Genomic DNA, 26419 nt, shown 5'->3' on the forward strand with positions numbered 1-26419 from the left:
TGTAGAGAATATCGTTCGTCCCAACAATGAATAAAATATCGTGAACGGAACTTTAAGCTACATGTAACATTTATCGAAAAGTTCCGTTAAACTGCGCTCAGAAAAACCTTTTACTGTACTTAGAGATTGCTTTCTAGGGCATGAACTACGAATGTTTTCTTTTCCGACACACCGATCCCTTACAGCAGGGGTCTCCAAACATTTTAGCCTAAGCGCCAAGTACCAAGACCTAGAATCAGTGTGTCTACGTTTTCATGAGAACTGATAACCGAGTACTTCTCGGAACTCCTCGGTACAATTTAGAAGTTTCGTGAATCTTACCACTGCTGCCCGTCTTTACGAGCTGACACTAAGTGCCACTGCAGTAGTCATTGCACAGTGAACTACTTATTGTTTGACCTTGAGCTGTGGCCTCAATTTCATTCCGTATACATTGCTACAAGTAAATACCACTCGCGAAGGTCGTTGTAACGCGCTTTCATGAAACCTTGTTACTTCCGTGCATCATTAACATCACAGCAAAGTGGTCAGAACGTTGCGCGAGCTACATACGGTGTCAGCTATGGATGATATCTTCCCACCACCAAATTCCTCTCCACGCAGGGGAGGTTGTGGTTACCTCCCCGTCCCCTGCAATCACCGCTGACTTGGCTCAAGAAAAGGTGGTCAGACTATAGTTTATCATATCAACATACTGTAGTGTTGAATTAAGAGCAAATTTTCGTTTCAGGACCAACCGGTGATTGAGATATCTATGACACAGGGAGGAGTGTGGACTCCACTACGCAGTTTCTGTTAGAACTCACAGACAATTGCCCAGGCCATTTCATTGCCGCACTGATATCCGATGGACGTGTTGGGCTTTACGTATTGTTACGACTACTTCCGACAATGTTAAATGTCGTAGTAATGTTTTCTGGATGTAGAGAAATGAAGTAGTACAGCACCATCTCGTTGGTAGGGGCAACATATGCGATGTGAAAAATAAAATATGGTACGACTAGTGTGTTTTGTGACTACAGTTTCGTAGTGAAGGTACAGTGTGTTTAACAGTGAGTATTTAATTCAATTAAAATTGCCTTAAAGATAAATCCAGTGCAATTCGATACTCAGAACCCTTGCTCTTAATTTGCATCATTTTGATTTGCAGTTACATCCCTTTCGTTTGGGTTTGAAAACAGCTTTGTCAGGGATTCTACTTTACAGAGCGGTAGATCACAGGATAACGTGTTCATATACAGTGGCCGAAGAGGCCGATCGAGGCCAGAAGGTGTTTCTTGAAATGGTTGTTAGAGACAGAAAAAAAGGTCAGAAAACAGACTCATGCGGATCATCGTTCGGTAAGCGAGTCACTTTCTTACCAATTTCCGCTACTCGTTGTGCGAATGACTCGTTATGGGAGGTGCTCAACAAGCAAGAATAGACTGTAATAAGAAAATTACGGCGGGTCGTATACCATGCATTCTGACCCGTTACCGAGGGCCGGATTGATGGTGTCCGAGGGCTGGTTTTGGGTCATAGGCCGTAGTTTGGAAGCCTCCGCCTTAGAGGGTGCGAAAGTAACATCGGATTGTCAACAGCTCACTCATCGACGTAAAAGGAATCTTTCGTCCTACGTGACATCCAGATATGGAACGGGCAGAGACTTTAAATGTATGGAACAGTGAGAGGAGCCTCTGCTACACACATTGTAGCGATTCGCAGAAGCCGGCCGAGGTGGCCGAGCGGTTCTAGGCGCTACAGTCTGGAACCGCGCGACCGCTACGGTCGCAGGTTCGAATCCTGCCTCGGGCATGGATGTGTGTGATGTCCTTAGATTAGTTAGGTTTAAGTAGTTCTACGTTCTAGGGGACTGACGACCTCAGCAGTTAAGTCCCATAGTGCTCAGAGCCATTTGAACCATTTTTTGATTCGCAGAAAAAAATGTTGCTGCAGATTTAAACGAGCAACATTAACGAAGTCCTTCAAGGACAAGGGCAGACAAGAAAAAGAGATCAGTCCTCAAGACGTATTAGACAAAGAGGAGAGACTCGCAAAGATCCGGGATGAGTTTCATCTCTGGTCTCGACACAGACTGAATTTCCCGCAAAGACTTTTACTGCAGCTCACGTCTCGCCGTTGAAAGAAGAAAAAACCTTTTGTTTGGCATAATAATTATGGAGATTGGATCGCGTTCGAGTCGAGATCTAAATTGGATTCGATTATTTTTGCGCGAGACGCGACTGGGTTGCTCGCGGGGCGATGTGTCTGCCGCGACTACCTTTATTTCCTTCGAGTTATTAACTCCATGGTCAAGGCCACATTGGCAGCTGAAGCGAATCGCTCAACGACCACGTTACGCATCAGACGCTAGGAAACAAAAAGACTGGCCGTACCACGCTGTGTGACGTCACGGCCGCTTCTCAGGGAGCGGAGCGCGGGCGCAGGCCTTGGCCGCACCACCGCCTTCTCGGCACCAGCCTTGTGTTAGGCCCGTAATTTACGGCGAGGATCTGCCGGGCCATTCCTGCATTTCCTGACAAGCGAGGCCGGCGTCCTTGCCGAGGTTCCCTCGACCTTGCTACCAGACATCGCACGGAAGCAGCTCTCTTCGCGAGGAAACAAATTTATTACTCTGTTGCTAGTGCTCTACGAGGACGTTTTAAAATGTATCACCAGCTGCGATATAGTCGTGTATACCAACAGTGATCCAATACTGTCAAATGTTTTTTTATTCCAGTCTTTGATCACAATCTCAATTCTTTTAACAATGACCGGTTTCAGTCCGTAATGACCATCCTCAGATCTTTTCTACACCATGTCCTAAAGTGATAAGGCCATAATGGCATCGTCAAAACATATAATCAGCACAGCAGATTTTAGATCTATGTGACGATGCTGTGCTGATTATATTTATATGTATTGGTTAAAAGCAGTCTTGGTTGCAATTTTAGTTTATTATTTTTCAACGACGCGTTTCGCCTTATTCAGGCATCTTCAGGTTATCTTTTATAGATGGACGCGAGAGACACCAAGATCTGCATAACGCGTTCGCGTTCACAGGAGCGAGTGACAGAATAAAATGGGGGCTCAGGTAGTAAGCATAATGCACCACAGCGCCAAGTGTTAGTACTGAAGCCTAATACAGAATCTCCTCAATAGGTGGCGCTGCCACCCAGCAGTGATAAGAATGAGAGATCTACATACCCACTAAAACCTTTACATTATAAAGTGTGAACTCGAACTCGCTATGCAGATCTTGGTGTCTCTCGCGCCCATCTAGAAAAGATAACCCGAAGATACCTAAATAAGGCGAAACGCGTCATTGAAAAATAAAAAACTAAAATTGCAACCAAGGCTGTTTTTAACCAATACTGTTAAGCACTGGTTTGCTGTGTGCCACATATGGATTGGAAGATATTTATATGTTTTAACGATCCCATTATGGCCGTATCACTTTAGGACATGGTGTACAAAAGATCTGAGGATGGTCATTACGGACTGAAACGGATCATCGTCAAAAGAATTGATATTGTGATCAAAGAGTGGAATAAAAATCATTTTAAAATGTAGACTAGTCTGCGAATTTTTTTTTTTTTCACATACAACTTGAAAGGCCATACCTACGTGCAGCTATCGCTTCTGCGTATCTCCCATGATGAATAAATTCCGTAAAGCATCATATGAACAATGAAGTTATTCTTTGCCTGATCTTTGACTTTTACCATTGCAGTGCAGTCAGCCTAAATGGAGAACTACTGATTATTATAATAATGGTCGCCCGCCTCCTCCATGACTTTATGTCACAATTACATCACTGAAATCAAAAAATTCTCGAAAATCTTGGAATCCCTGGCACCGATATCTTGCCAGTATCAATGTAGATAACAGGCAAAAATGGTCGAGATTGTCGATTCCCGGAATGGATGGACTGTCTGTATATATAATTAAGATTTTACAGAACCCACAGTGTCCGAGTCCTTCTCGCTCCTGGTCAATTTATGTACGGTGTACATCGCACTCCGTGTTTCTATTACATTAATTTTTTGAATAAGAAATTGGTAGTGGTGGTAAATGCACTCCTTCAAAAACTGCCTACTATACGCTGATGCTTGTTTTTATCGTGATGTTTCAATTAGGTGCCAAATAGTTTATAACAGATAAGTGTAATCTGTGTATGGGTGTTCGTAGTATAGGTACTGATGTGAAATGAGAGAACTACACAATAGTTTTCATTTGAGCCTTCGTATGTTGTCGTAGCCTGATTGTAAAAAATTTTGTTAATTCAGGAAGGCTCGCAAATTCAGTACACTTTGCTTATGTATTATGTGCGAGATACATGTCAATTTTCATTTGAGCCTTCCTACGTAGTCGTAGCCTGATTGTAAAAATTTTTATTAATTTAGAATGACTCGCAGATTCAATATACTTTACTTATGTATTATGTGCAATACACATGCATCACCGACGCGGAGCTTATGTCGTAAGAATCGTATTTACGAAATCTTGAAAACGATGTAGTTCCTTTCCGAATCCTATCATCGGTTCCTCGAAAGATACGACTGTCCATTGAAATATATTCGAATATGCGCCGTTCCTCTACTTCAGTCACAGTCGCATTACTGCCTGGATGGCTAACCGCTGAGCGTTGGGATTTCTGGCCGACATCCTTCCACACTCTTCGCTCCCCACTCTACAGGGCCTGGGACTTACCTCTGACTGAGTCCCGCAGTACCGCGCCCTCTCTTACTGATATTACGGTTCTCATTGCAATATCACGATTATTAATTACTATTTTCGACAACAATGGGTTTTTAGCTTTAATGCCATAACTTTTATAGCATGCAGAGAGATTTTAAAATTGTATTCGGTACATACAGTGTATTTGCTTCAACTGATGTATTGCTAACTGGAGGTCATCTTCAGCATCTGCAGATAGCAGTGCAATTTGAATAGTGGGTTTATCTAACGTAATTCCTGGATAATTCTTTGATTTAGATTTTTTAAAGTAAATTTTCAAAAGACTGGATGAACGAGAACGCCCTATCTCACTTCTTGCCTGATATTTATCTCATCTTTTCTGTCCTGCATATATCACATTGTTTTTTATACACTGTAAGCTTCTGATTACCCTTTTGGGTTTGACAGCCAATGACACACATTTTTGCCTGTAATTTATTTGGACTAACTTGACGGGAAGCTTGCTCAAAATCTGTAAACGTTTCAAGATTAAATTATCTGTTTTACGACCCGTTTTATTGTAAAAATATTTTCACTACAGCTCCTTCATTTGTAAGGAGAAATGATTTTCTGAAAGAGGTTCAAACTGTAACATTCTGTAGGCATTTAAATCACTAGAGACGAGGCACTACTTGTGCTGCAATGACTACCCAGAAGAAGTGATTTATACATACAGCGCGTTTGACTTTTATTGGTGCAAACAAAAGTACGAGAAGAGCATAGTGAAACAAGCGGATAATCCTAGTAAACGGAAGTCCGCAGGCCAATAGTTCCCCCAGTACGGCGTATGCATAAGTGCAATCACATTTACTTCGAAACACCGCAAGTAAGGTGTAAATTACAAAGTGATAAACTGCCTTCGTTTGAGTTTATCGTTATTCCAGCTACCTAAGTACTGGTAAACAGTGTTTCGACAAGTCTGTTGGCCATGGCTAGCCAGTACCAAGTTCCTCGACATGAACCCACTGGATTTTTTTTTTTTTGAGAGGGTATTTAAAAGCTTTGGTGAATTGCAGCCCTGTTGATTGTGCGTTCGGAACACGCCTGAGATTTTTGAACGTGCACAGGCATCGATGAGAAGACGTTGCTGAAGCCTGCCTTGGCGTGAGAGGTGGCCATATGGAACACTTATAATGCGTCTTCCTGAAGTGGATATCTGCAGTTGGGATCCTCGGGGACTTTGTTATAAGGTGTTCATGCGCTCATTAGTAATACGTCGTATCGAAGAAACCATTTTTATGAGTCCAGTGACTCAAGCACTGTGGCATTCACCCCTGGAATTTTTTTTTCAATTAGTATCAGTAACCCCGAATACCTTAAACAATTGAACTATCATGTGTAAAACGATTTTAAACTATAGTCGACATAATCGTCTTGAGAGAATTCATTAGCTGTATACTAGTGGCTATTCAAAAGAATTGACATTAATTACACACTTTTTTAATTCAATTTCATTTTTCGATCACACTGGATGATTGTGGTTCGATGAACCCTCTGCCAAGCACTTAAATGTGAATTGCAGAGTAGTCATGTAGATGTAGATGTAGATGGATCATCTTGAGACATAAAACTAAATATGTACCATCTAATCTTTTACAACAGTAGAAAGAGAAGAACTGTATATAAAAGTAGAATTTACGTAAGTAATTGCGTCAGCAACCCGTCTTGTCTACTCAGCACAACATATCATAGTACTGTATTTTGCAAACATTGACAGTTTACTACTGTAAATTGTTTTAGGTCTGAATATGATCCAGTGTGACTGAAACATTAATTAAAAAAGTGTGCAACTGAGACGGAACAATTAATGAGAGTTGTCTTAAATATCTATAACTTCAAACGTTTGATTACAAGTGAGTAAATGTGTTAAGCATTTTACGTTAAGTATGTCAGCGAGAAGTTTGGAAAAGGCTTCAAAACATGCTTAACATTTGTTATAAGTTGTAAAGCGCTCTCATTACGAGACACTGGATGATACAGTCTGCGTAATTTGTGTTCAGTTTTAAGCTAAAGAAAGTTTGCCGCGCATATCAATATTTGCGACGTCATATCTCCTGAAACACGGGTCGCACAATGATATAATTTTTCGTGTACATTGAGTTTTTATGTGGATACTGTCAGCAAAATGTATCGCGAGTAGAGTCCTTAGCAAATATGTAATAAATTAAAATGTCATGTCCGATGCTGCAGCTTTACTGCATGAACTGCGAAAATGTAGTAAGAGGTAAACTTTTTTCCGTTCACCATTTAGTGGGAGTTGTCAGCCAGAAATGTTTCGAAAGGGTTTGAAAGTATGTTTAAAATTTGTCTGAATTCGCTAAGTACCCGCGTTCTCAAACACTGGATGAATAAAGTTCGAGTATGTGCACGCTCTCAGTTAGGCTACCACAAGACAAACACACTATTTCTCACTTTAAGACTTTTTTATGTTAAACTCCTGACATAAGATTACACCTCTTCATGTGTAGATTATGACAGAAATTTAATTTTTCTTTAATTTGGTCAGTAATTAAGTGAAATGTCGAAAACCAAATTTTTCTGCCCCTGGAAGCCGTTAAATCGGCAACCTGCGACTGGTCTTGGGTTCCGGCTTGCGTGATAGTCGCCTAATATCGGTATGCGTGCGACAGAATGCTTGCTAATATGTTCCAAAGCGCCGTACCTGAAAACGGGATTCTTCGGTGCTCATAAATCGGGCTCTATTGGTGATAAAAAGGTAGGGTCAACTGTTTTGGATAGCCCTTGAACTAGGGACCATTCTGTATACCCAACAAAAGGACCATCTAGTGTCACTGTCCTACAGTACAGTGTCAAAATATGGATATTACACATTTCCTCCCGCTTAGACACATGAAGCATTGATCGGACTTGCGGAGGCACTGTTAGTTGATGGGCCGGTTTCTCGGAAAACCCCAAAAACCCAGTCCAGGATTCAAAGATGGCTGTGCACAACAAATGGCTGAAATTCGTACCACATATTTATAAGATCCCGGACTTGAACAGTCTTGAAAATCTGCTTGGTATTTGTATCTCTTTCCCAGATACATAGATTCAAAGTTATCCCATTCGTCCGAGTAAAAAAAAAGGTTAAAATGGCTCTGACCATTATGCGACTTAACTTCTGAGGTCATCAGTCGCCTAGAGCTTAGAACTAATTAAACCTAACTAACCTAAGGACATCACACACATCCATGCCCGAGGCAAGATTCGAACCTGCGACCGTAGCGGTCGCTCAGTTCCAGACTGTAGAGCCTAGAACCGCACGGCCACTACGGACGGCGTCCGAGGAAAATATGCACGTAAAAATTAAATAGATTGATTTATTGATGACCTATGATTTAATTAAATTGATGGGTATAGCCGTGAATGAATCAATGAATGAATAATGCAATGCGTAAATTCATGGGTTGTGCCTGAAAAAGAAACAACAAAGCTTTTTTCACCATAGTTTTCGCAGTCAGCAGCGGACCAAGCCCCAGTAGTGGATTCCAAGACGGCCACACACAGTAAATGGCTGTAATTTCTACGATATATTCCTACTACTCCGGCCTCGGACACCTTGAAAATTTTCTATAACTCTTTATCCGTTTACGAGACACAAAGATTCAAATTTACCCCACTAGTATACGTAAAATGCGGTGTGAGGCGAAAATGCAGTTTATAAAGTGTCCTAACACGGATAAATATTATGCAAAGTATGTCCATTATCATCAGAAGGACTCTGGGAACACCACGTCGTACTAACGAAGTACATTGATAATTTTTGTGTATGTAAAATGCGGACTGAAGTGTAAAATTAGTTTTGCGTTATTTCAATTTCAGATAAACAAAATATCAAAATTTTATTGACCCATAAATTTTTTTTTCATATGTGTTATATTCCCTGATGCAGCAGAGAAAAGAAAGGAACCAGCGGGAAAATCCTCCTATCTGAGCACAAAAACGACGGATATGCTCCTTTTTTATTAAAAGACTCTGACTGAAAAGTGCTGTACCAGCTCCCTCATTCTGCCTTTCTCAGTACCTTTAAAAATGTACCCAGAAATTTTGGCATGCGAACATATTCGCGGCTTTTTGTGCTGAGAGAGGAGACAGTGGCAGTCGGAAAGAAAAGTAATAAATGCTGGATGACAGTAGACAGTGCTTGTGGTATACAAAAAGCGAAGGAGACGATGGCAGTGTGAGACAAAGGAAAGGGTACAGTGGCAGTGGAACTTAGTAGACACTGAGAGAACAGTGCTAGGAAAAGAGTGAAGGAGACAGTGCCAGTGGGAGAGGAATAAAGATAAGACGGAAGTAGAAGTGGGTGAGAGCTAGTGGTAATGAGAGACAGTCAATGACACTGACGATGAGAATGAGGAAGAGAGAAATAGTGATAGTGAGAAGAGACAGCAGCAGTGGGAAGGAATGATTGAGAAAGTAGCAGTAAGAAAGAACAATGGGGAATCGGTGAAGTGAGAGGAGACTGTAGTAGTAGGACAGAACGAAGGGGACTCTGGCTCAATAACAGAGAGCCACAAAGAGATAATGACAATGAATTGAGACGAATGAGTAAGTCAGAATGAGCAGTTGGGAATGGATGGGCATGAGAGATCTGCAGCGATGGACTAGCACTAGGGGGTATGAGCGAGTTACTGTTAGGGGAGATTGCGAGAGTGAGAGGTGAGATGCATGTTATAAAGAGCGCGGTTGTGTTCGACGACAGCACTTTTCCGAAAATTTGTAAAGGTGCTGAGAAAGGTAGAATGAGGCAGCTGGTACCCCACTTTTCAGAGTCTCTTAGTAAAGGGAAACATAGAGAAGCATATTCGCTTTATTGTGCTCCAAAGTGGTTCAAACGGCTCTGAGCACTATGGGACTTAACATCTGAGGTTATCAGTCCCCTAGACTTAGAACTACTTAAACCTAACCAACCTAAGGGCATCACACACATCCATGCCCAAGGCAGAATTCGAACCTGCGACCGTAGCAACAGCGTGGTTCCGGACTGAAGCGCCTAGAACCGCTCGGCCACATATTTTGCTCCGATAGGAGCATTTTTCTGCTGGGAGATACCTATTCTTGTTTTAATTAACAATAAAACAACGAACTGGCTTTTGCGCAACGCATGTGTACGTAATTTTCTTCTGTTATCTTGAACGTCTAGTTACAGAAATAGAGAGCAAGGAATGTTCGTGTTGAAGGAAAGGGGAAAACGTTGGGGTCTCGCTGGAGGAAGGCAGCGGTGCGGCGCGCCAGCAGGATGCGCTCTGTACTCACGAGACGCAGGGGCTGAGGTTGCAGGCCGGGTCGGACAGCGTGCCCGTGTACAGGAACTTCTCGCCGCGCTCGTCCGCCGTCAGCGTGGGCCGGATGTACAGCACGCCGTCCCGCACGTAGCTGCAACACACAGAGAGGGCAGGCCACTGTACTCGGCTGCAGATAACGCAGGTAAACAGGTAGCCCATGTCCCGCTCACTATCTGCTGCTCCGGCCGTCAATGACGCAGGCTCACTCCCGACACTAATAACACAGGACACTTAACGGAATCAGCAATATGCGATGCACCGAGGAACCCAGATACGTGGACACAGTTGAACGCAATCGCCAAAAACATCTCAAAAGCAGAATATGACACATACAAAAAGTCTCATCAATAAAGAAGGTGCAGAAGACGAAGACGGGCTGACACAGACAGTTCCAGTATCCCCAGTACTGATTATGAAATGACTGACAGTGACAACACTGACATAACAAAGACACACAAAACATACATGACGCGAAACAAGTAAAACATGCACAACTACTCACGTGAACATTAACCAAAGATTGCAATTTATATCTAATTATGAAAGAATCTAACTGAAACTAGAAATAATTAGAATAGTAAGGTGGACAGATATTGTTCTAGAATCCAAGTTAAACATGTACCTCCAACATTGTTAAGTGGTTTCATAAGTCAACACACCCTTGTAAACGTAACAATACACTGAAGCGTCAAAGAAAGTGGAATAGGCATGCATATTCAAATACAGAGATGTGTAAACATGCAGAATACAGCGCTGCAGTCGGCAACGCCTGTAGTAGACAAAAAGTGTCTCGCGCAGTTATTAGATCGGTTACTGCTGCTACAGTGGCAGATTATCAAGATTTAAGTGAGTTTGAACGTGGCGTTATAGTTGGCGCACGAGCGATGCAACACAGCATCTCCGAGGTAGCGATGGATTGGCGATTTTCGCATGTGACCATTTCCGTGAATATCAAGAATCCGGTAAAACGTCAGATCTTCAACATCGCTGCGGCCGGAAAAAGATCCTGCAACAACGGTACCAACGACGACTGAAGAGAATCGTTCAACATGATAGAAGTGCAATCCCTCCGCAGAATGCTGCGTATTTCAGTGATCGGCTATCTACAAGTGTCAGAGTGTGAACCATTCAATGAAACATCATCGATATGTGCTTTTAGGGCCGAAGGCCCTCTCGTGTACCCTTGATGGCTCCACGACACAAAGCTTTACGCTACGCCTCGGCCCGTCGACACCGTCATTGTATTGTTGATGACTGGAAACAAGTTGCCTGGTCGGACGAGTCTCGTTTCAGTTTGTATCGAGCGGATGGACGTGTCCGGGTATGGAGACAACCTCATGAATCCATGTACCCTGCATGTCAACAGGGTACTGTTAAAGCTGGTGGAGGCTCTGTAATGGTATGGGGCGTGTGCAGTTGGGGCGATATTCGACCCCTGATACGTCTAGATACGACTGACAGGTGACATGTACGTAAGCATCCTGTCTGATCACCTGCATCCATTTATGTCCATTGTGTATTCCGACGAACTAGGGCAATTGCAGCAGGACAATGGACACCCCACACTGTCAGAATTGCTACAGAGTGACTCAAGGAACACTCTTCTGAGTTTGAACACTTCCTCTGCCCACCATACTCGCCAGACATGAACACTATTGAGCATATCTGGGATGTCTTGAAACGTGCTGTTCAGAAGAGATCGCCACCCCCTCTTAGGGATTTATGGACAGCCCTGCAGGATTCATGGTGTCAGTTCCCTCCAGCATTACTTCAACATTTGTCGAGTCCATGCTGCGTCTTGTTGCTGCACTTCTGCATGCTCGCGTGGGCACTACACGATATTAGCCAAGTGTGCCAGTTCTTTGGCTCTTCAATGTATGAATGTAATGTACATAAATTTAATATAAAGTAAGCAAGCAAAATCAACCAGTGTTAATACACATTACGCAATTATACATAATTAAGAATTCACTACCCAAAATAGTCTCGTTCTATTTTACAAAAATGTTTTTACAAGACATAACTCATGTCCTACATAGTAGGTTAGTGGTGACTTTTTATTTCTCCTACAACTATGTAGAGACAGTATATAACTTAACTGGATAACAGTGAGGGAGGATATTGTTCCAGAGCCATGCAGAAGTTGTTTACTAACTAACCTAATAGTAGCAGATGTTATGTAACGTAACAAACATCAACTCACACAGAACTCTAACAAACAATACCGACGTGGGTTAGATCCGCAGGGACTCAAATGGTTCAAATGGCTCTGAGCACTATGGGACTTAACATCTTAGGTCATCAGTCCCCTAGAACTTAGAACTACTTAAACCTAACTAACCTAAGGACATCACACAACACCCAGCCATCACGAGCAGAGAAAAATCCCTGACCCCGTCGGGAATCGAACCCGGGAACCCGGGCGTGGGAAGCGAGAACGCTACCGCACGACCACGAGCTGCGGGCTCCGCAGGGACTGAACAAATTGAGTTTCCCAGAAGAGTGCTGTACGTGTGGATAATATTAAAATGGGTAGCACCACAGGTGGACGCCGGACTTTACGTTAAATACCAAGTCCCCTTCCCCAGGTGGTGTTGATGAAGGTATATCTATACCTACGCTTCCCTGTCTTCTTTTATTTTCTTCTTAAATTATAACATAAATTTGTAATTTCCTATTACCGAATTCCTGTACTTTGCCTTAAAAAATAAGTGTAATTGCTGTAAGTAAATAAACGAAACACCAAAGTACAAACAAAACAATTCAACGCAGCCCTAGCTCCACTGGTGCTGCATGGGCAACAGTGCCCTTGGTCTCAATTGTGTAACACGGTTTTGCTGCGCGGTGGTGGCCGTGGGTACTGTCTCTGAAGTCTGTGTGGAGCACTACGGCCTTTGTAATGTAATAAGATGGCAGGTTCTAGTAGTGATAATTCAACTTGAAAAAAAAAGAGGAAAAATGTTCATTGATAAACAATGACACATGTTGACAGCTACTGAGGATAGGATGTAGAGACGATACGACCTTCGTTCCTAAATTATGAAGCGTCGTTACTGCTCACAGCTTGGATACAACAATATGCCTTATGGCCATAAATGCATCAATAATTTTCAACACACGTTGAAGCGCTGATGCCACTACCACTGCTTACTCAAAGCTGAGCTACAGTGCCACAGCCGAGAGGCTGCACGACCTTACATTCATAACTCATTAGAAAATACAGTTTCGCGTACACTAGGCTTTCACTTTTTGCCTGGCACAAGTCGATCCAGAATTAAGTCAAAAAAAGTTCCCATCTTCGGTTCTGACCAAGGTTTTCAGAAGGATTGGCTTGGACGTAAGGTAAACCCATCCCCAATATTCCCAACTAATATTCTCTCTGTCCCACTACAGGCTCACAACACCTACTGGTCTGCAGGAAACTAAACAACCCGTGTTCGACTCAAGACCTATTTGAAGCAAATGACAAGGCTATTCAAACTGCAGTGTATTGGGCTTCACGTGGGATATGAAAATCGCTCTGTTTCGCATCCTTAGCGCTTTTCATTATATGTTACATACTTTTCTATATTATTGTAGTTAATTTACCTTATAACCATGTATTATTGTATTATAACTGCTTCTCTTGCATTGTAATATAATTTTTTTTGTAAAATGGTGATGTCTTGGATACGATAAATAAAATAAATAAACTACAGGCTCGTTTAGTACTTGGCGGACAAGTCCCTGACCCTACGGCTCCTTAGTCCAACAGCCCGTACTGCCTAGAAACTGAAATGTGTTTTCAAAAAATACAGCGCAATCTTTTACATCAGTTACACATTCCTAAGTGCATAATCGTACTAGCACTTGAGACACAATCATATAAATTCTTAAGCGCAGCCATATTTCAGCTTTCCAGGTGTCTTCTGTTGTTTAGTCTTTTCTTCTCGCGTGTTTCGTGTATTATATTCGAGATCACTCGCCGTGACTTGGAACCTGTCAGCAGATTCACAAATGAGATATATTTTCTCTGAGAAAGCATGATTACATGCTACTCACTTACGTAATTGAATTTTTTGTTCTAATCTTAATCTACAACAAAATCTGATAAATGCAACCAAACTTCACATGTACTACCTTCTCAGAAATGAATCCACGGAGTAGAAGTAGTTATGAACTAGATATCGTTTAAATTCGTTTTAAAAACTTTTGTTATCTGTCAACACTTTTAATTAGCAAGGGGGTGGTCAGATATTTTCATGGCTACGTACTTTGCTCCTTCCTGTGCAAAAGTGAGCATATTTTTGTTTCTATGACTGCTATACCTACGAATGCCATCATTACTTTGAAATAGTGCCTGGTTCTTCACAAAGTATTATGAGACTATGGATAATCTGTCTAATTTTTTAAACAGCTGCCAACATGAAGCTCAGGATGGAAATCTAATATTATGCTTACGGCACGTTTCTGTGCAGTGAATACATTGTGTCTATGCGTGAATTGTACCAGAAAGTTATCCCATATAACATTGCGAGGTGCCGGGGCTAGCAGTGTATTTAACACTAAATTCTTCTAGAATCTACATATGTATCTACATATGTAAATGATGCTCTAAGCCCCCCCTATTCTAACTCCGACTTTTGCTGTTGCACAAGGATTAAAAAAAATACGCGAACTGACTCTAATCAACCCTGCCAGTGGAGTAGAAGAGAGTTTGGCACCTGCAATAATTTAATTTGCTAAATAAGTTAAATAAACGAAGGTTTCATTAACATAGTGAAGAATGATAGGGTTGCTCTACCGATTAACAGAATGAAAGTTCTGTCCAAAATAACAATATGATTTATTAAGACTAAACACATAATAATAAACAAAAACACATGAAACATTTACAATACATCAAATTGGCTCAAATTGGATACTCAAACAAACGCTGTGAATGTGAAGTTGTCCCTAAACTAGATTGTGAGGATTATGACGAAGTGGTATGTGGAGCCAATTCCTTGCAACTCAAATCTTAAGAGAAAACACATAGCCAACCCAACATTAATTGCTGCTACCCAAGACAGAACAAAGTTAGAAAAGACGAAGAGGCGCGCTCTGCTGAGCTCTGATTATCACCTAGGAAAATCCCTGTCTGCCGGTGCTGCGGACATACCTTACCAAACTGTCTTCTTAACTGCAAGAACACGACTTGGCGTACCGGAGGCGATGGCTGGTTGCTTCGACGTCCTCGACCGAAAGGCGAGAGCCGACTACCTAGAGCACCCGTACAGGCCGAACACACAACATACCCGCCCCCACGACAGTGGCCGTGGTTAAACGTTCCAATCAGCAACTCGAAAACCGGCGGAAAATTCCACTCTATCGCCGGAGCACTACCATTCCACCAATGGAGATTCTTGGCGCCAATTTCTGCGCTGATTTTGCTACGTCACGGAGCTATGCCCTGAGCAAGCCAATCACAGTTACTATTTTGCAGAAAGCGCGGGAATTTTCCCGCCACAACTGCCTGGGTACACAAGTCATTCCCACGCCTCGCTGGTAGCCCACCAGAAAGTGTTTTCGCAAAGTTTCTGTGAAGTAACGGAACCTCTAGCCCAGCTGCTACTTCAGACCCCTCCGGGCGTGTCTTTTGACAATGTCGGCGTCTGCAAAGCATTCACTCGACTTCCTCACACCCGTCGGCTTAACCCTCTCCAGATCAGCAGTGCCCGCCTGTCACCGGACTACCCGGGTGACGAGAGACGCTGCGTGGGAAGTCCGCGTGTGAAGGAATAGCGACTTTTCACTGCATGCAATTATAGAGGAAAAACGTAAGATAGAAATATGAGAGGGGGCTCATGCCACCTCTCAACATCAGTGAACAGAAGGATGTAAAGTGAGCTGATTTTCAGGTGACGTCATCACCAAGCTCACCACTCACACATACAGGAAATGTTGCTGAATCCAGGTGCTACAGAAGAAATATAAAATTTGATTTCCAATTCAAGTTACGATCAGTATGCACACCTAAGAATTTGCGCTAGTCAGTTTTTCCTCTTTTCATCTTTTCTTCTGTGCTGTATTTTAATTGACGACGATATATCTTGCTGTGTTAAGAATGGTATGATCTCCATTACTTCTAAATTCAGTGATAGACGATTTACTGGGAACTAATCAATAATACCTTTGTATATTTCATTTATTGCTCGTTCTGTTGTCGGAGCTCTGTTGGGCTTGATTATGATGCTTATATCATCAGCAAACAGAGCTTTCCCTGCTGTTACTAAAGACATATTAGTTTCTTTCTGCAGTGTGCAGGTGGTGTCAGTCCCTGCATCTATAAGGGGCAGCTGAATGAAAACGAGACGGGTAGGAAAAGAAGTAAGTAAACTGTTTATTATCACAAAAGTAATTGGTATAACTGTTAATTCATTTTTCCCACTGTGAGACAAGCCGGTCAATGCCTTCATGGAAAAACGTCTGCGGTTGCCTACGGAACCATGATTGTACCCAGGTGTGCACCTTTTCGTCCGAAGCAAATTGACGGCCACGAATGTCTTTCTTCAGGGATCCCTACTTATGGAAATCGCACAGGTAGAAATCGGGACCTTGTGGGGGATGTGTAAGGGCTACCCAGCGAAACTTCTGCAGTGTAGCCGAAATAAACTTGACAACGTTTGGGCCCGCCCACCGCCCAAATGTTACCGATAGATCATCTGAACGACTGTTATTGAAATGATGTGTAACGATTTAGTTTACAGGATATGTACACGTGATTAGTGTTAGTGGACACATTTTTTAAAATCTTACTCATGCAACTACACATAAAAATAAGGATTTTTACGGGATACCAGTTATTAAATAGGAATTAATGAATGGATTAGAAGAAATTGTCCAGCAGAAACGATTTGAGATTAGATTTAAAACTTGCTTTGCTACCTGTCAGACATTTTGAGGTATTGGCAAATGGTCAAAAATTTTTCTTGCTGCTTATTGGACTCCTTTCTGAGCCACTGACAGCTTTAATGTGCGTAATAAAGATCATTCTTCCCTGTAGTGTTGTATATAAGGACATCAACGTTCTTCTCAAATTGTGATGGAGTATTTATGACGAATTTAATTACCGAATATATGCGTTGCGATGGCGCAGTTAAAATATCTAGCTCCTGTTACTCTCCATCACATACATCTTAGCTGAGTAGATTCGTTTCTCCTTAACCCATTGCCGTGCTAAACGAGCTGCTCTTTCATCAAGACATCAACATGAACAAATTATAAGATTTTTGGACAGAACTGATGCTAGATCACGGTAATTCTTGCTTTCTGTGCCGTTTGATCTTCTTTGTAATTGCAAAGGTTACGAAAGGGAATCAAAGTATCAAGTCTACATATACTCCTCAGATTCCTGAAAGTGTACAGAGACTGCTGTTGAAAATGTGCAGAATAGTGATAAACAGATAAAAAACAAACATATTAGGCAAAATTTTTCGATGAAAGAGATTCTGTACAAATATATGAGCTTACCTACAATAAGGCAATCAAAACGGTATGGACAATAAAGATTGAGTAGTGTATATTCCAGGATGAAGGCTATTTTTGTAAGGTTTATCTATTACGTCAGATAGTTTAGAAATAGCATTTATCGCTGTGAATATGAGACAAATGGCCCATGTCAACTGAGTGACCTGTTGTGCAACGTACGTAGAGACTTAATAAAGTAACACATGAAATGTATTCGCAATTGCGAGTATGGACAACCATCAGCTGTATAATGGAATGACGACAGTGAAAATTTGTGTCTGCCCGGGAGTCGAACTCAGATTTCCCGCTTATCGCTTCGAGTCCCAGTCCAGCACAAATTCCATTATTCAGATGATGGTTGTCCACATTCGTAATTGCGAATACATTTCATTTATTTTATAACGGCTGTGGTCACCACAGTGTCTGTTCCTTTGGATATGCATATATGTCCAAGGAACATCGCAACGAAATTCAGAGTAGCAGAAGCACTGCTATATCGTATTAAGAAAGTAAGTTATAAATATAGTCTCATGCTGTGACCATTGGGCAACGACAGTAGCGCATTGTCGGAAGAGTTCTGCTGCATTATGGATAACAGCTGCATCAGAGTCTACTATGTAAATGGTGTGGCAAATGGAAACGTACTACAAAGCTGAAGTACGTAGGACAGTACGCTTCTTGTGGGAAAATCCTATAGATTCACCGTGAAATTCTGGCAGTGTATGAACCAAATGCAATGTCGCCACCCGCTGTAGTTAAATGGTGCCAACAGTTAGAGCTAGGTCGTGAAGACGAGGGTGGTGTTTCTCGGGAAGGGATCTTGCACCAAGCGATTTCCATTGCAGCACGCTGAAAGAACATATGGGGAAAAGATATTTTTCCAGCGACGAAGACGTTCACACAGCGGTTCTCAAATGGCTCCCTGACCGAGGAGAGGATTTCTGTCGTCGAAGGATTGAACGAGTGGAAGAATGTCCCGGACGTAGGTTAAAGCGACTTGGTGGCTATACTGAATAATATTGCCATCATCTGCGTCACTTTGAAGTGTACTTCAGTATTCAATAAAAGTTCCTCGGCCTGTCACAGTAATATGTAATCTACTTTTTGAAGTCCACTCTTAACAGTTCCAGGGACTGTAAGTTATCCTTGAACGTAAGTTAATATAACGTACTGCACAAAAATAACCGAAAAGATCCATTACTCATAGATTACGTTGCTGGCGATCAAACACTGTGAGCAGCAACAACCGTCATATAGCTCGGAGTAATTGCCGAGAAGGTAGCACAGTGATTAGCACACTGGACACACATGTGGGAGGACGGCGGTTCAAATCTCCCTCCTGGCGTCTTGATTTCCGTTTTCTGTAATTTCCATACATAACTCAAGGCAACTGCTGGGATAGTTCTTTTGAAACGGCATGGCCGATTATCTCTTCATTCGTCCTTAACCAGAGCTTGAGCTCCGTCTTCAGTGATCCCGTTGTCGACAGTCCTTTAAGCTGCGAACCGGCCTTCTACACTGAAGAGCCAAAAAAATGATACACCTGTCTAATAACATGTATGGCTCCCGCGAGCACGCAGAAGTGCCGCAATACGACGTGGCATGGACTCGACTAATGTCTAAAGTTGTGCTGGAAGGAACTGAGCCGGCCGCGGTGGTCTAGCGGTTCTAGGCGCTCAGTCCGGAACCGCACGACTGCTACGGTCGCAGGTTCGAATCCTGCCTCGGGCATGGATGTGTGTGATGTCCTTAGGTTAGTTAGGTTTAAGTAGTTCTAAGTTCTAGGGGACTGATGACCACAGATGTTAAGTCCCATAGTGCTCAGAGCCATTTGAACCATTTTTTGAAGGAACTGATCCCATGAATCATGCAGGGATCTGTAAGAGTACGAGGGAGTGCAGATCTCCTCTGAATAGCACGTTGCAAGGCATCCCAGATATGCTCATTAATGTTCATGTCTGGGGAGTCTGACGGCCAGCAAAAGTGTTTGAACTCGGAAGACTGTTCCCACAGTATCTCTGTAGCAATTCTGGGCGTGTGGGGTGTCGCGTTGTCCTGCTGCAATCGCTAAGTCCGTCGGAATGCACAAAGGACATACATGGATGCAAGTGATCAGACAGGGTGCTTATGTACGTGTCACCTGTCAGAATCGTATCTAGACGTATCAAGGGTCACATATCACTCCAACTGCACACACCCCACACCATTACAGAGCCTCCGCCAGTTTGAACACTCCCCTGTTCATATGCAGGGTTCATTGATCCATGGGGTTCTTTCCATACCCGTACACGTCCATCCGTGCGATACAATTTGAAACGAAACTCGTCCGACCAGGCAACATCTTTACGTTCATCAACAGTCCAATGTCGGTATTGACGGACCCAGGTGAGGCGTAAAGATTGGTGTCGTGCAGTTATCGAGTGTACACGAGTGGGCCTTCGGCCCAGAAAGCCCATATCGATGATGTTTCGTTGAATGGTTCGCACGCTGACAATTGTTGATGGCCCAGCATTGAAATCTGTAGAAATTTGAGGGAGGGTTGCACTCCTGTCACGTTGAACGATTCTCTTCAGTCGTCGTTGGTCCCCTTCTTGAGGGATCTTTTTCCGGCCGCAGTAATGTCGGAGATTTGATGTTTTACTGGATTTCTGATATCTACGGTACCCCATGAAATGGCAGTATGGGTAAATCCCCACATCATATCGCTCTTGCACCGACTGTAACATCACCCTCAGATTCACTTAAATCTTGATAACCTGCCACTGTAGCAGCAGTAACCGATCGAACAACAGAGCCAGACCCTTGTTGTCTCATACAGGCATTGCCGACCGCAGTGCCCTATTTTACGTGTTTATATATACCTGTATTTGAATTCACATGCCTATACCAGTTTCTTTGGCGCTTCAATGTATAGTATATATTATGAGGAATGTAGTTTACAACGTCTCGAGGGTTCTTATCAGGAAAAGCTAAAAATTTAGTTATAATTTGTCGTATCTCTTACTTATCCCATAATATTATTGTTTATGGAAAAATATTGTATTATCATACAGAATTCATAGCTAAAATAGATTAATTTATCTGTAAAAAGGCTTCGACATGTGGACTTGACCATGTTTGAAACTTACTTCTCAAACTTACCCTGTTGGACTTGGCCGCCTTTGAAAGACTTCACCAAGTACTTTAAAATGGGAAAATACTCTTTCTCGTGCTACGTTTTGTTTCCTAAGAAAAAATATTGATAATTTGAACCTGAAGAAATTAAATTATTAATAGTCAACTTGAGGAAATCACAAACAAGTATTACACCTGTACATTTCAAATATGATAGTATTGTACAAAAGTACATTGAATTTAGCTGTTTTTTCAAATTATTCAAATGAACTGACTATCTTCTGAATAACCATCACATAACTGGTCTGGTTGATCTTCTGCACTGTCAGGTTCTACGTTGTTCTCGATAATACTCTGACACCACTGCAAATTATCCAGTTGTTTCCTCTCAATGCTTAAGTCCTTGACGTTTCCTTGATTCATTAAAATACTAACAGTCAAAGGTTTTGGTTTGACATCTGCAAATGTCTGTCGCTTCTTGATGATTGCTTGCTCTACCCCATTGTTGGAACGGTAGTATACATCTCCAGCCACAAGAATTTTGGACGTCTTCACACTTCAACTCAAATGAAACCTCTCGCATTGAGTGGGCTAGAAATGTAGCGATGAAGTCATCGTCAGGGCATTACTGGCTTCTTCCTTCTAAGAAAAAATATCCCAATCTTTACCTAAGACTCTGATTCATGATTTTGAGAAACGCTGTTGTATTTGTCTGGATTAATTATTGTTTCCTTTCACTGTCCCTCCTCCTCATTGCGTCCACACTCTTTATCAGACCGAAGATAAGAGCGTGCAACAACGGAGAAAATACTTTCCGTGAATTCGACATTGGTAGGTGCACTGAAGAATAATTGTTAACACATTGTGAGCAGTGTGACATTCTTGTTTTGTCCTGCATACTCAGCTGTCATAAATCACATATGCTCATGGTAAATGCAAATGCAATTTCGTTGGAAGATATCGGGTGTCATTTGCACGCCATGTATAAATCGAAACACTTGTCGTATGATGTTTTTGAATGTGACTCCTCCTTTACTATTGTAAGATTCTAGAAGTAAAACTGTCTGCTGTAATAAACAGCCTGATCAGGTAATTTTGCCAAAACCATGTTTTTCTGACGGCGATAAGAAATAGTGAGCATCCCTTCCTTTTCTTCCTTCAATAAGTCATAAAACTGTTTTGTTCTTAACGAATGAACCCTTTTTTCAATCATTAGCTCTCTTTTCGTTTTATCGTAGGCCTCTGTTTCTATCCTCTCTATTTGCAGTTAAACCTTTATTTGCAACTGGATGGCTGATTTTTCAACCTCTGAAACAAATTACTGAGCTTAATAAAATCTACCAGAAATTTTCTTTCTATATACTAACATCACACGCTTCTCTCTTGTGCGTTTCCAGTTAGAAGTATCTCATTGTTGCTTTCTTGAACGAAATTTATCTGATTCCTCCACTTGCATACGCACTTAAACTACACTATTTCAACTTTAAGAGTGAACAATGAAATACTTTTACAAGAAAATACACAAAAAATAACACGTTTTACGTTTTCAAAACCAAGCCATAGTAAATGGAGATATTACGTGGCCCAATTAAAGTACTACCACTGTGATTTGACCGCTTTTGAAAGGAACCTTTATTTTCTCATTGTATTTAAACAGGAACTGGCCGATTTTGAAACTAATTCCCACTTTCCTTGCATTCATCTGTCATGAAATTCGATATCTGAAAACCGTGGACTTCGCCGTGTTTAAGGAGAACGTCCTTCCTTCGGAATGACCGTCCGGAGTAACTTAAAGTAAAATGACATATAAAACTACAGGGTGGACCAAAATTCACGAAACGGTTACAATCTTGAATAACTTTTTTACTCATTCTTTTGTCGTTTCTTTTGTTTCGGGTTCTGATAACAGTTGTACAGGAGAATTATCTGGAAAACTTCAGCACTGTTCAACGAACAAAAACTATGGGGCTTTACTTTGAAAACAGCTTTAACCCCTCGCAGCTTTTGGTGCATCCCGTACTGGCGTGAAACACAGATTTCAGACCGAGATTCATTGAAAGAACATGTAGGAAACGTAATTCATCCGCGAAAGGAGGGGCTTATTTATAAGACCGATTCTTGAGTATTGCTCATCACTCTGGGATACTTACCAGGTTGGATTAATAGATGAGACAGAGAAGATCCAACGAAGAGTAAGTACTACGGTGTTACGGAGGTAATCAACAATCTCCAGTACCGGACACTACAACAGAGGCTGTGTGTTTCGCGCAGAGGTTTACTGTTGAAATTTCAAGAGTACGTTCCAAGAATGGTAAGGCAACAAGTTACTTCCTCCTCCACATGCCTCGCGAAATGAACACGATGACAAAATAAGTGAAATTAGAATTCCTACAATAGTTTATCGACAGTCTTCCTTCCCACGCACCACACGGAAGGAGTAAATAGACGGAGGTACCAATGGTACCCTCAGCCACATGTTGTAAGGTGGCATGCAGACGTAGATGTGGATCACACTCAAGGTGCCGATGAGCGAAATGTCAACAAAGCTGTGATGTAATTCGAAAAAATGTATCCGCGTGCAGGACTCATTCCAGAAGCATAATATCCGCTCGCATAGCCGTGCGCGATAAAGCGTGCGCTTCGAGCACACCGGTTCTGATTACAATTCGCCCGGAGGGGAGGGTCGATCTGCAGTATAGTTTGGATGTTGTTTTTAGGTGGTTTCCCTCATTCCACAAGATGAATACCAGGCTGGTACTCTCGTCGCGCCTCATAATACGCTAGGCAAACATTTAGAATACTTTCTTAAACTTGCACACAGACTTTAGACACAAGCACTGGGGTTCACTGATTCCGTCCTAGGGGATGAGTAGGGGACTGAATACATTAGGTGTTTAGTCTTCTTAAACCCGTAAGCACCAGCGTAGAGCCATAATGCTTCTGTACCTGCTGGAAAGGTTGTGCCAGTCGTACAGACTATCAGCGATTTCTAACAGAAGCCTATCCTTCCCGATGGGCGAGTCCAGTGCGTAGGCGGTGGGCGTCGGCCGCTCTGAAGACCACACAGGACCGGTTCCGGCATGATCTCACATAACGGCCCAGCCAGTTTCTCCAGACGGTTCCCGATACATAACAGGTATTTAAGGTAGTGGTCTGCGAAAACCTGTGCTTCATAATGGGACAGGGAGGGCGCGCTTGCGTCACGGTGGACAGTAGCAGACTCTACGCATAACACCTTTCTCTCTCTCTTTCTATCTCTTTTACATTTTGCTCTGAACATTATCGGAAAAGAAACCAACTGCGAGGTTAGGTAAGAAAACTCGCATTCTTCGGTCTTGAGAATTTAAATTTGAAGAAAACATTATATTTGGAAGTATGGACATGCTCCAGAATGCGATGTAATCACTTCCGTAATATATTTGAAACTTCTTACTGTATCTAGAAAGCAAGTGCAATACTGCTGGAACTGTCGACCAGAACTTCAATTCCTCACATGGTTTAACACAGTAACTATCGCAAGATTAGGATCGCGCGATGGTATCTCAACAATTCATAGTCGTAACTGTCGTTACTGTCCACACTGAGGAACACATCTGGTGAAAAATATCCGACACATAAATGTTTGGCAAAGATAAGAATTCCAAGTTTTTACATTTATGCTTTGCGTCCGTATTCGGCTCGTTACATCTGTGACAGCACCATAATACCAATGCTGCTACTGATGGCTATTTCTTTTCGTAACGTAACGGAGATACTAGCTTTTGAGTCTGTGCTTAAGTATGATTTATCTCACCTAGCGTCATTTAAAAGGCAATATGAATATTGGGCAACAAATAAATTAGAGGTCGTTCAGATCCCTGATTCCAACTAAGGTTTTCGAGAGGTTTCCCTTGTTGTAAGGCAAATTCCAGAACTGCTCCACTATCATCTTGCCTGGTAATTCGCTGAAAAGAACCACGAATGTACTGGGTGTAAATTTTAAGTTGACAAACCAGAATAACTCGAAAAATAAGCTTCACACGAAAAAATATGTAGAAGCCAAAGTTGATTGTTTTCTAGGGGGACATCTTCTGGCGCTAAAATTAGCCCGCCATCCCAGCCCCCTGTGGGTGGGACAGGAGGCAACTTAAAAATTTCAAATGGGAATCCCCATTTTTATTGCAGAAACAGATTCTACATAAAAAACTACGTACATTTTGTCTTAAACATTTGTTTTGATTCTTGGTAGTTGGCGCTGTAATTGAAAAATAACCATGTTCTTACGGATAAATAAAAAATACTTATTTACCTCGTAAATTTTGATCCGCTAAAAGTAAAACTCTACCTCTCTCCACATAGGGTGGGGTTTGAGAGAGAGGAATTAGAGTTTTGACCCAAATATTAGGTTTGTGAGTCAGTTAATTTTTTAGTTAATGAGTTTACTCGTTAGTAAGCAGGATGTTTGGTTGGTTAGTTAGCCAGTCAGATGATTTGTTTGATAATTAAACGTTTTGTGGCCTCATGACCACGAAACAAACAAAACTTATCCGAATCTGCGGAAAAAATTAATGTTTGGGTCAACATTTGTAAAATGGGGGTTCCCATTTGAAATATTAAAGTTGCCTCCCGCCCAACCCCCAGTGAGATGGAATGGCGGGCTAATTTTAGCACCAGCAGATGTCCCCCTCGAAAATAATCAACTTTGGATTCTACACATTTTTTCATGTGAAGTTTATTTTTCGAGTTATTCTGGTTTGTCAACTTAAAATTTACACCCTGTATAACGGGGCGCATGTCAAATGACCCGCTCCACTCCTTCGAGTAGAGAATGAAACGTGCACCAAAAAAATCTCTTGCAGAACTTCCAGTACTTCGTACCCCACAAATTAATCTAATTGTTCTACAGTTTCTGTGCGACCTACTTGAGACAGCCGGATTGCTTTCTTTTCACAATACAGTTCACCCTTTCACTATTTTATTCATTTCTTCGTTCTCTGTATTCACTCAGAGTCGCTTTCGACGCTGTTGCGATCTCGAATTTTATAATGGTCGTGTGTTTTCACTTGTTCTCTTCATTCGCTAATTTTCATGTGTCTCCACTTTCCCAAATGGACTTTATTGATAACCATACCTTCGCCTACAAAATTGTGCTCACAGACGTATTTGACTAGGCATGGCACTTGACTTACTCAGCCAGATATAAAGAGGTACACATTTTAGCTTGGACTGCTATTCACGTATGGCAATCATTGATACGTTTGAGATATGTGACGAATAACACACAAAATTCTCGAGCCTACCGGGAATCGAAATTCAGACCTTTGAGCTTCTAACGTAAAAGATGTTTACGCAATTACTCCTCCATTTTTCAGGGGAATGTGCGCTGTTTTGAATTTTCCTGATGGATTAAAACTTTGTTCTGTAAGTTTGATTGATTTCTAACTCGTTCAACTTGCATCGCCAACGTGAAAATATTCAGCGGTCATGTCGTTGCGGACGCTCTTAGTGTAAAATTTTTGCACCTTTGTAAAATGCCAGGCCTCATCCCTGCAGTACTGGGGAGGGAAGGTCAGCATGCTCTGAATAGATGGCTTGTCAAGGCAGTTTGGCATTTTTATTAATCGGTTTTCAGTGTAATAGTTCAGGGTATCATGACGGCGGTTTTTTGTGATTGCTAGGCGGATTTTCATGCATTATAAGCAACTCTGCGTGTGGAGAGAGCCTTCGTGTCGTCCCACCCCCCCCCCCCCCCCCCTCAAGCGAATGGGTTGCTGCTGAAATTCGGAAGGGTGCTGATTACCTTGCTGTTTAGCGCCCCACATCCATCATTA

General features: G+C 42.0%; 1 protein-coding gene across 1 annotated transcript in view; it reads right to left on the reverse strand.

Moving 5' to 3' along the window:
• Window positions 1-26419, reverse strand: part of LOC124594538 (beta-1,3-glucan-binding protein-like) — a 286026-nt gene that overhangs the window by 45580 nt on the left and 214027 nt on the right. The window contains exon 2 of the mRNA XM_047132914.1: window positions 9979-10098. Within this exon, the coding sequence (XP_046988870.1) occupies window positions 9979-10098 (120 nt within the window). The remainder of the gene's footprint in view (window positions 1-9978; window positions 10099-26419) is intronic.

The sequence above is a fragment of the Schistocerca americana genome, chromosome 1 (assembly GCF_021461395.2).
Source record: "Schistocerca americana isolate TAMUIC-IGC-003095 chromosome 1, iqSchAmer2.1, whole genome shotgun sequence".
In the NCBI taxonomy this organism is placed as follows: Eukaryota; Metazoa; Arthropoda; class Insecta; order Orthoptera; family Acrididae; genus Schistocerca; species Schistocerca americana.